At 30.4% G+C, this 11,518-nt stretch overlaps 1 protein-coding gene across 1 annotated transcript in view; it reads left to right on the plus strand.

The window, feature by feature from the left end:
- Positions 1-8,239: 8,239 nt before the first annotated feature.
- The window catches only part of LOC117182200, a 19,733-nt gene continuing 16,454 nt past the window's right edge, over positions 8,240-11,518 (plus strand). Inside the window, exon 1 of the mRNA XM_033375266.1 lies at positions 8,240-8,844. Coding sequence (XP_033231157.1) covers positions 8,737-8,844 — 108 coding nt within the window. The 5' untranslated portion in view covers positions 8,240-8,736. The remainder of the gene's footprint in view (positions 8,845-11,518) is intronic.

An 11,518-nucleotide genomic window follows, 5' to 3' on the forward strand; every position in this document is an offset into this window, starting at 1 on the left:
AGAATTTCATGAAAAACTGAAATTATAAAGAATAGACATTCTGGAAAGGAAGATGGTGCACATGATATGTGACAGTTCTGATCGTTTTTGTGGTTTGTTGAATATCCAACGTTTTCAGCCGTTCAACTGCGCAGGTACCGAAAAGCGCGGGACTATTTAGAATTATACAGGGTAGATACGCTGGGATTTACCGGATGGCATACTTTCTGGTAATCCCCAGCGTGTTCACCTTGTATCACCAGTGGTGTAGTCGAGGCCTTGCGAACTTTGGCGCCACTAGGCCCTGGTGGACCGAAGGAACAGAATGGAGCCTCTACAAAGTACCCGTAAAGACCCCATTGGGTCCCCATTCGGTTCCTTTTTTAAAACACTCGAAAAAACAGCAAATTCAACTTCTAAATTGTTGAAATTCGGATTCTAAGTTAAAACTCTCTATAGAAGGTCACGGAATGATCGCAATAGTTTTTTTTTGCAACGGTAAAAAGTTTTTAAAAATATAAGACGTATAACGCCTGTTGACTGCTACTTAAAGGCGAGGCGTTTGAAGTGTAGCAGCCAACAGGCGTTATACGTCTAATTTTTTTTTTACTTTTTACCGTTGTAAAAAAACTATTGCGATTATTCCGTGACCTTCTATACAGAATTTTAACGTAGAATCCGAATTTCAACAATTTAGAAGTCGAATTTGCTGTTTTTCGAGTTTTTTAAAAGGTACCGAATGGGGACCCAATGGGGTCTTTACGGGTACTTTGTAGAGGATCCATTTGGTTCCTTCGGTCCGCCAGGGGGGTACTTTTTTTCGGTGTTTTGTCGCACGAAAAAAATTGTTTTAGTAACCATTCAAAGGACCCTTTACAAAATCTTAAGAATTTAATTTTAAGGCAGTATTGAACCCACTTTATGTCAAGAGGACATTAAAAATATATATTTATCGCCATGGATCATTATGATTGGAAATTTCCTGACTACATTAAACCATGCTTATAGGATTTCACTAAGCTGTAACTTGATTCTGTTGACCCAATTCTTTTCAAATCGCGCAGATAATCTATGCTCAATTCACATAATTATTAGTCACTCAAAGATGTTGTTTTCCAAAGCACGTATCTTGCCGATTTGTCGAAAAAATTTTGTTATAAAGTTAGGAGCATTTCAATCTCGATTTCAATTTAAAAAATTGAAAACGCGGATTAGCAAGACATGGTTCAAATTTTTGCTAAAGTATGAATTCAATTTATTAAAAATCTCAGTTTCCTCTTTTGATTTTTTTTTCTAGATTCGTCCTGATGTAAAAAGTGTATTTCATGATATTCTGCCCTGTGTCCGGGCCTTGATGAGAAGAGAAAATTTTTTGTCTGAAAAATGAAAATTCAAGTCTTTTTGATCAACACGGCACAAGGTACGAAAAAAGCCAAACAAATAAAATTGTTTCTCCAAAAAAGTTCTATAAAAATGTTTCTCGATACTTTTTTCTATCTCGCAGTATTTTTGAGAATTTTACGGAAATATTTAACAGTCCTTTAAGATTAATTTTGTTTAAATACAATTGTATGATATCATAAAAAAGCAAAAAGGATATAAATAAACAGTTTGTTAAAACTATTAAATTAGGTTCTTTTTAGATTTTCATAACGACATAAAATTGAATTTTCGAGAAACCAAATTCGTTCAGGATTTTATAATGTTTCGTAAAAAATCTCGAAAAGAAACAATTTTGTTCTTTTTAATTTTTTTCGTATATTTGCATAATTTTCTGGTAACTTTACAGACCTTTTTGTTAATTTTTGAGAAATTTTTTATAAGTTTCAGATAATATTTAAGAATTCAATTTCCTATAAGGCTTCAGCTTGTTTGATAAATTTTCATTGTAAAGTCAAAGTTTCTAATTGAAGTACCGTCAAGCTAATTTTTTTAGAACTACTTTACAGTATATGAAATACACTTGCAATATAACGTAATTATTAAATGATTTATATCATTCAATTTAATTTGTTAAAAAAAAAACTTTTTATATATTTATCTGCATGATTATTACCAATATTTATTGATTTCAAATAGTTCTGTGCTTTTCGGAACATGCGCAGTTAAAAATTTTGGCTACCGCCACTGGCCATCTAACGGATATCAACGAACTCAAAAGGAATCCTCAAAAAAAGTTCTATTAGAGTCTCAGTTCTTTAAGGATGCCAAATTTTACTTGAGTCTCAACGTTACGGAACCGAATCATTCGATATGACTCTCCGAATATATTTTTCTATTTTGAGAGTCATGTAATAATTCGCGGATTTTTTTATTATTTCGAGAATAGTCTTGGATGCTGTAATAAACCTTATACTTAAAAACCAAGCGGTACTCTTTTTTAATAGGAGTGTATATACATATAATGAATGTAGATAAAAATATATACAGGGTGGACACGCTGGGGCTTACATACATGGCGAGTTGAATGCTACCCGAATTGCACAGCAGCAGGGGAGAAGCCATTATACAGGGGTATTTTCATATTTCGCGCCTTTAAAGTTGCATTCGGATCGGCCATTCGGTCAAGGCCGTGCATCTTCGGTTCAAGTCCATGATAGTTTCCATGGTTGCGTTCGAAACTTCAAGCGGTTATGTTCAGATTCACCTGTTTTCCCTAATCGCTGTCAGTAAATGTAGGTAATGTTAATTTAAAGTTTACGCATGTAATATTTCATTCATTTTATTAAAAAACTATCCTGTGTATTCATAACATACCTTTTTTATGCAGTAAAAAGAAGCGTTAAACACCATTCACTCTTCGCTCACTGGAAGCACAGAATATTATTACTATTTTATAGTATTTGTCACTTAGCAGCCATTCTATAATGTTATTGGCACAGAAAGCTTCATTATAAATAAACACTTTTATTATTTGTAATTACTATATAACATAACCTATATTGTTTTGACACTTGTATCCGTTTGAAGTTTCGAACGCAACCATGGAAACTATTGTAAACTTGATCCGAACATGCACGGACTTGACCGAATGGCCGATCCGAATGAAACTTTAAAGGCGCGAAATATGAAAATACCCCTGTATAATGGCTTCTCCGCAGCTGTTGTGCAATTCGGGTAGCATCCAACTCGCCATGTATATAAGCCCCAGCGTGTCCACCCTGTATAATATATAACTTATTTTTTCCGTGTAGAAATTATCAAATAATTGAGTAAGATCAGTTGGAATTGTTAAATCTATTTAATCCACCTTGGTCAATTTAATCGTGTATTGCATATTTGATATACATCAGTAATTGCGCATTGCACATATTTATTTGATGAAAGATCACATCGTTTCTTAATCCCGATAACGGAAATGCACGATGTGAGTCAATATGAGTATTTAAATTTCGTAAAACTGTATACTACTAAGATTCTTTTAGCAGGAGAGTAATCAGAAATAAGAAAAACAAGTATAAGATAAATCAAAATGATTAACGCTTCCGCATTGCTTCCGCAATTGTTCCATCTTTAGAAGATTTTTCATAAACAGTCTCAAAAACAAAAGAAATATTTTTGAAATTTTTTAGCTTAGACGATTTCTATATGTCTATATATGATGTAGCAATTTTTATGTTGTCATTTTATTGATATCACGCGCTGATTCCACATAATCAGCTGTCTATTATCATTAATCACGTTCCGGAAATTGATTAAAGCAATAGGAAATGTGTGAATATAAAAAAGTGTGATGAAAGCAATCTGAAAAATTATTGGAAACATTTGTACTTTCTTTCATCAGATGTTGTTTAGAATGTCGATTAGTACCAAACATATTTTTGATAATATAAGGGGATCACAGTGGATCAGTAGTTCAATTCAGGGAAAATAAGGGATTTTTTAAAAAATCAGCGTAACGAAAAAAAAATTAATAAATGTAACACTTTTTTTAAACTAGAAAACAAACTGAGCGTCGTGCGCTCGATAATTTTTTATTGTCTAACACATTTTTTAAATATTAAAACATAACTTTAATATTAATACAATTTTATATTTCACAGTATCTATTATCTAATATAATAGAAAAGAAACACAAGGACAATATTTTTGATAATAATTGCTGAGAATTGATATCTTAACTTCAGAATTAATTAAATCATTTTTTTAAATGTAAAATCAGACAGTTTTATTTTTTAAAAATTACCAATTTCCGAGGGAATACACTAACCTAACCTAAAGTTGTTCAAGATAGTATAATTAGTGAAGTAAAATGATTTTTGTTTAATTTTATATAAATATTATTTTTAAAGTATTGTGAATATTCTTTTAAATCTAATGGATTTTTCTATCAATAGCAATTTTAGAGAAAAAAAAACTAACATAATATAGCGAAAAATGGTTCAAGACTTTGAAAACGGAAGCATAACTTAAAATTGTTCAAAAATGTTATAGCTTCTTTCAAATCCAATCATAATTTTTTTTAATTCCTAGAATTGTTGGCCTAGTAGTTTCTCAGCTCGTGCGACAAGAGAGCGTATTCAGCCAAGGCGTGAAAACACCAGTGGCGTAGCAGAAAGGCGCAGTGCGTGGGTACTCACTCGCGTATATTGCGTCATATTATGTATTCCAATCGGTAACGGTTTAGACGCCCCACACTGTTTATACGTTTGGATTCCCCCGATTTGTGGCCAAGGCAATTTGCAGGCAATCCGCGACACTAGACTCAGACCGAGAGTTTGGTGTAATCTGAAAAATCTTAAGGCTGTTGCACTCATACTCAAAATTCAGTTGCGTCTCAATTTTCTGAATAAATATAAATAATAACATAAAATATGTGTTATATGCCAAGACACACTCTTCTTTTTGAATAGAAGTGTGTATAAAAAGGGACAAAGTGTTTACCGAATAAAGTTGGCCTAAAAGGGAATTTTCGAGTAGCGACCTCAATAACTAACCTGAAAAGTAGAAAATTTCATTTTATACGACCATTATTAGAATAATCAGTATTTCCTGTTTATGCACATTTCTATTAAAATAAAAATTGGTATTTTTCACTTGGTATTTAAAAAATATGTAATTCTTGTATTTATTTAGTAAAACTAGTTACAGACTTAAAGGTTCTTTTTTCATTAAAAATATTTATTTGAAATACCAATTTTCGACGAGGAATACCAGCATAATATAATAAAAAAACATTTAAAAATATAAATATTCTTTGAAATTGAACTTTTTTGTTTAAAATAGCTGAATCCCTGTAAAGAACGTAACCTGGAACTGTTTAAAAAATTGCAAATATTGTTCTAACTTTAATTATTTTTGTTTTAGACTATCAGTGTTTGATGTAAAACGCTAACGAAATAAAAATTGTTGAAAGATGTTTAAACTTTGAGATTATATCATATTTTGTTAAAAATACCCATTTCCGGTGTAGGACGCTAACATAACCTAAAATAGTTGGAAATTGGAAATCTTGATCATTTCTGTAGAAAAACGCTAATTTGCAATAAAAAAATCTAAAAAACATAGAAATTCGAAGTCTCATTCGAAAGTTTCTGATTTTGCATTATAATTATTTTTTTATAGAACTGATTTCCAGCGAAAAACAAAAACATAAAATACTTTCATTAATTTTTATCAGATATTCCGTTTTCTATTTTGTTGGGGAATATCGTTTACAATTTGCTTTTGTTTTGTTTTCTGGATCGTAGTTTCTCTAAGCTATTCATAATTTCTTTATGATGCCCGTGAGTTTCTTATAGTTATTGAAAAATTAAAAGCTTTAAAAAAATAGGGTGGGGGATAGACAAAGTTCTCAAATATACGGTTTATAGGGAATTTCAAGGTAAACAGGGGATCGTAATAACAATCGTCACGGTTGCCACAGGTCGGGGAATTTTAGAAATTCAAGGAATTTAAAGCTGGTCAGGGAAAGCCAGAAAATTTCAGAGGAAAACTGAAATAGTCAGAGAATTTTTAATGATCTGACGTTGAAGTTAATTTGATTAATTTGCTTTAAATTTTAACAATTTTGTTAAAATATCATACTCTTTGGCTGATCATTCAACTCATTTGTTGAAAATTCATATTTTAGTGTGGAAAAATGAACATTGTGGATAAAAATGAAATGTTTTGTTGAAAATTAAAAATTTTGGATGCATTTTTTTTCTCTATTGACTGAAAGAATTTTTTATAGTTGAAAATCTAACTCTTTTTTTTGAAAATGTATATATTTTTAGTGACATTTCGCATTGAATTAGTGACTCATTCATCTTTTTGGTTAAAAAATAATTTCTTTATTTAAAAATTCCTGTATTTTGTTGAAAATTCGACTTTTTTGGTACAAAATTAATGTTTTGGATAGAAAATGGAACTCTTTGGTATAAACTTTATTTCATTGGTTAAAGATTTATCATTTTAGTTGAAAATTAATTTCTTTGGTAGAAAACTTCACTATTTTGATGATAATTTCTTTCTTTTATTGAAAATGGACAGTTTTAATTAAAAATTTAGTTATTTCATTTTTGGTTAAAAAATTTTTTCTTAAAAACTCAAGTATTTGGTTTGAAAACTGATATATTTTGTTGAAAATTCATCTTTTTGGGTTGAAAATTTAACGTTGTGGTTAAAAATGACCTTTTTTGTTAGAAATTGAACAATTTATATACATTTTTTTGTATTATCTGAAACATCTTTCTTGGTTAAAAATTCGAATCTTTTGTTGGAAATTCATGAATTTTGTTGACAATTCGTCTTTGACGTTAGAATATTATTAATCTACTTGGTGACTAATTCATCTTTTTGATTGAATATTCATTTCTTTAGCTGACAATTCCTGTTTTTCGTTAAAATTTCGACTTCATAGGTATAAAATTAATCTTCTTGGAAGAAAATCCAACTACGTATTTGGTTAAAAATGTATTCCAATGGTTAAAGAGTCATCATCTTATTTGAAGATTCATTTCTTTGGTAGATAATTTAACTATTTTGTTGAGATTTCACTTTTTTTTAGTTGAAAATTGTTTGAACTGAGAATTTGATTATTCCATTTTTGGTTAAACATTTTTTTTCCTAAAAATTCAAACATTCAACTATAATTTGTCTATTTTAGTAAAAAAAATATTTTCTTCTAGGTTGAAAATTCGTCTCTTCGGTTGAAATTGAACTATTTAGTTGAAAGTTCCTTTTTTTGGCTGAAAATTAATTTTTTTACTAAACATTTTTTCAGTACAATTTTTATTAATTCATCTTAATTTAATTCATCTTTTTGGTTCAAAATTCATTTGTTTAGTTGAAAATTAGACTTTTTGGTAGGAAATTAATTTTTTAGTCGAAAATTTAACTATTTGGTTAAAAATTGATGTCACTGTTTAAAGATTTATCATTTTAGCTGAAAATTAATTTCTTTATTTGAAAAATCAACTATTTTATTGAGAATTCCTATTTTTGTCGAAAATTAATTGTTGTAACTCAAAACTTAACGATTCCATTTTTAGTTAACATTTTTTTTAAATTAAAATATTTCGTTTAAAAATTGAAATATTTCGTTAAAAATTTTGTTGCTAAAAATTAATATTTTTAACTTAAAGTGTATCTTTTTTAGTCGAAACTTCATCTGTCTTGTTAAAAAAATTCGTCTTTCTCGTTATAAATTTAATCTACTTGTTTGAAAATTCATGTTTTTAAGTTTAAAAACCCAACTATTTGTTTAAACGTTCATCTATTTTGTTAAAAATGCAGGTTTTTTTCATGCCGGAAAGAAAAAATATATATCATTTAGGAAAGATAAAAAATTGGCCATGGAAAAATTAGGGAAACCATCAGTACTTTCTTTCATTATCTAAACAGAATTTTTTTCTAATGTCCGTTAAAAAATTTGTTTTTTTCGCATTCCAAACAACTCCCCCCCCCCCCCCCCCCCCCCCCCCAGCTATTATAAAATTCCCGTTTTATGCAACTATAGTTGTAAACAACAATTATATCGTCATAGCAGTGGGATAATCGAGTGGACAGTAAGAGGTCCCCAGCTTATCGGCAAGTGCAAGTGCGCCTAGAGTGCGTGACCTTGAGGTATGAAGAGGTGTTTCAAGGTACGATAAAGAGGGGAGGATCTTTAAAAGTTTGAAAGTAATGGTTGCATCTGGTCATCATCTCCCCTTGAACGTGGAAAATACGTTAGAATCGTTAGATCGATCCCCCAGCAACCTGGGCCAAAAATCAATCCCAAACGTCATTCCGGCTTGTGTATCAACACAGAAAATCAATGGTACACCTCGTGACGTCGGAGTCCCGCCTTACGAGGAACCAATCGCGTCACTCGGCTCCCCACTTGAATTTCTACTCCACACTTAGCCGTGTGCCCGGCGTGCTCATTCTGCCGATCCGATATTCTGGCTCATTCTGAAGCAGACAATTGCAGGCATCACACGTTGGCTAGCGAGACGGCTAACCGAAAGACCGTGAAAACCACGACGTATGCAGTTTTCTATTCGACAGAACCAGTAATCGACCATACATCAGTAACTGATCACCCGGAACTGTAATCTTCGGTTAACTGTCAACTGTCAGCCAAGGACAACTGCCAAAAATCGAGCGAAATTTAGCACACATAGTTCGCCATCGAGTTCATCAAGAACCACGTCAGTGAAACGCGAAGTGTTCCTTAACGCAAGACGTTTCTTGTAAGAGGAATTTAAGACCGCTGGGAGCCATCCGAAACGATCCAGTTTCGATTTTCGTAACGAGAGTGTTGGTGAAACGGTCATACCGGTATTCGAGATGGCGTTTATGATGCCTGTGGTGAAAAACGAGTGGGATATTTACAAGACTAATCGCAGCAGGCGCTCATCCGAATGCTCCAATCCCCAGGCCTGTCGCAGCAGGAAGGTGAGTCTAGGGAGAAGGGAATCACTTCATTATTTTCAGCCCAACTAACAAGCGCGAAATTCAAATCTTTTTAACAAAATCATCATCCGATCAGGTATTTCAAGCATTCATCATAACAACTATTAAGATTCTTGACATTTGTCGGTGCACGTGACGTGTCACGTTCATCATTTGTTGACAAATCAGAAAATCATCAAAAGCCGGCTATATGCTAAAAGTCTTATAAAATCATGTTTGTGAAAACAATATTTAACAGGAGATTATGCATTAAGAGCAATTTTGGATTTACAGTTTAAAATTATCTCAAAAATACAAAAGTGAACATTAAAATCATGGCCGAATAATTGGTCGTTGACTTCATATACAATATATGCAAATGACTTTACACACGTGTATTTTAAGATAGAAGAATATATTTAAATATAAATAAATAAAATAATAGTATAATAAATAATATAATAAATTTGATATAAATTTATTAATATGCACTGACTTCTATTAAGGAATTTTTAGTAAAACTAACGGGCCAAGTGTAGGGTGTTATGGAATTTTCCGCGGAGTTAGCTCGTAACAGTAGTCAGTTCTATAATATTAATATACGTGAGTTATATTTAATATATTGTGTAAATCATTTCAAATCGCATTAAAAAGTATATTAATTTTACAAACATTTTTAACAATGATGGAACTGTACATAATTATTTTATGGATACAGTAAAAAAATTTCTTGAACAAAAAAAAATATGATTTTTTATATACTTGAAAACTTGGTTGCATCAGCCAAATTTTTGGTCAAAATAATTTTATGGTTAGAAAAACAAAAATTTTGTTGATTCAACGAAATCGTTTTCTGAGTGTGTGTTAAACATGTTCATACATAATAAAAAGATGATGAAACTGTAAAAATTTATTCTAAATTAAGCGGCGAAATTCAAACGTTATGCGCAACATTCGTTCAATCAAGAAAAGGATTATTTGATCTTGAAGAAAATTTCTTTGAATCAAAGAAAATATTAATGGGCTATTTTTGTAGATTCTTTCAAGTAATATGCAATACAAGTTTTAAATACATGTAACCATGAAAATGTAATTATTGCATGATTATATAATTACGAGAATGTTGTTGAGATTTACATAATTCTTATTTATGTTATGAAAAAGAAATACAATTATTGCATTTTTCACATTAAAGATACCGAGAGGCCAATTTTCATGCATACATAAAAATTACTCTTTTTTATATACATTGGTAAAAACAATTTGTACGTTTTTTTCAAGTTGATTAAAAATTTTTCGTTCTTCTGTTTTTAATTTTCTTGAGATGTGGTATACTGTTAATTTCATTTACTAAATAATCTTTAATTAAAGGAAATTTTTTAGCATTTCTGTCCTTATTCCAAAGCCCATTTTCTATGGAGTTAAAAAAATTGATTTGTGAAACGAAGAAACTTTATTGTATTTAAAGGTGTTTTACCTTTTTTTAACTTTATCTTATTTTTTACTAAAGTTGAATTGTAGGGGATGACTGGAAAATCTAGAAAAAAATTGTCTAAACAGGAAATTTTATTTTCTGGGATTTTTTAGTCTTCCTAATTGTAGCATATGTTATTAATGATTCCATTTATAAGAGCAATAATTTTATAAACTAATTGTTGATAAATGTTTCTTATTGTCAATTGTTGTAACCTAGTTCTTACGGTAAAAGATCGATAATAATTTATTCACGCTCTCTGGCAATATGTTTAATAGTGCGCATCTACCATCAGTAAATAATGAATGTGACCAATATTGTCGACCTTCATAGATTACAACCTTTTTTTTTATCGTAGGCATACAAAAAATTATTTAAATAAAAGTGGATGATAATCGACGTAATCTGTAATCGATAATAATTTATTCACGCTCTCTGACAATGAATTTAATAGTGCGCACCTACCATAAGTAAATATTAAATATCACCAATATTGTCGACCTTGATAGATAGCAACATTTTGTTTCATAGTTACCAAAAGGAATTATTGAACTAAAATTTTTCTTACTCAGCGTAGTTCACAGTTGAAAGTATTGTTTATATTTTTTTGCGTAAATAATATTGTTATCTGTCATTTTGCACTTTTTGATATCGAGACAATATTATCATTTTATTTGCGTCAGTCGGCAATTTTTATGATTAGAATGGAAATAAGAGCACGTACAATTGAATGGATAATATCAAGATTTTAGATTCATTGAAGATTGATCTATGTTGCCAAACCTTTTTTTTTTAACTGAAAATCAACAAAAGCATTCCGTAAAAGATAATTCCATAAATAACAAAGCCTGTTGATCCATCCCTTTGTAACCTGCCTTTGAGGTAGGCAGCTAAACTCAACAAGTGCAGGGGTGGTCATAAACCTTGAATTTTATTCTAAGGGCAGGGTTCTTTCTTACAATTCTATTTATGGTAGGATTTATGTTATAATCGTTAATAAACTCAATGAAAAGAATGTTGAATTACTGCTTTATTAAAACTGTAAATTAATTATTTGTTTGAGTGAATTAAAAAATTAGGAAAATTTATTATACATTTATTTTTTAAATAAGAAATATAAGAGTACATTCACTCTTTTGATTATTCATCTTTGCGAGAAAAAAAGAAAATTAATTCGATATCAAAAACGCAATACGCAGTTCT

The sequence above is a fragment of the Belonocnema kinseyi genome, chromosome 2, assembly GCF_010883055.1.
Source record: "Belonocnema kinseyi isolate 2016_QV_RU_SX_M_011 chromosome 2, B_treatae_v1, whole genome shotgun sequence".
In the NCBI taxonomy this organism is placed as follows: domain Eukaryota; kingdom Metazoa; phylum Arthropoda; class Insecta; order Hymenoptera; family Cynipidae; genus Belonocnema; species Belonocnema kinseyi.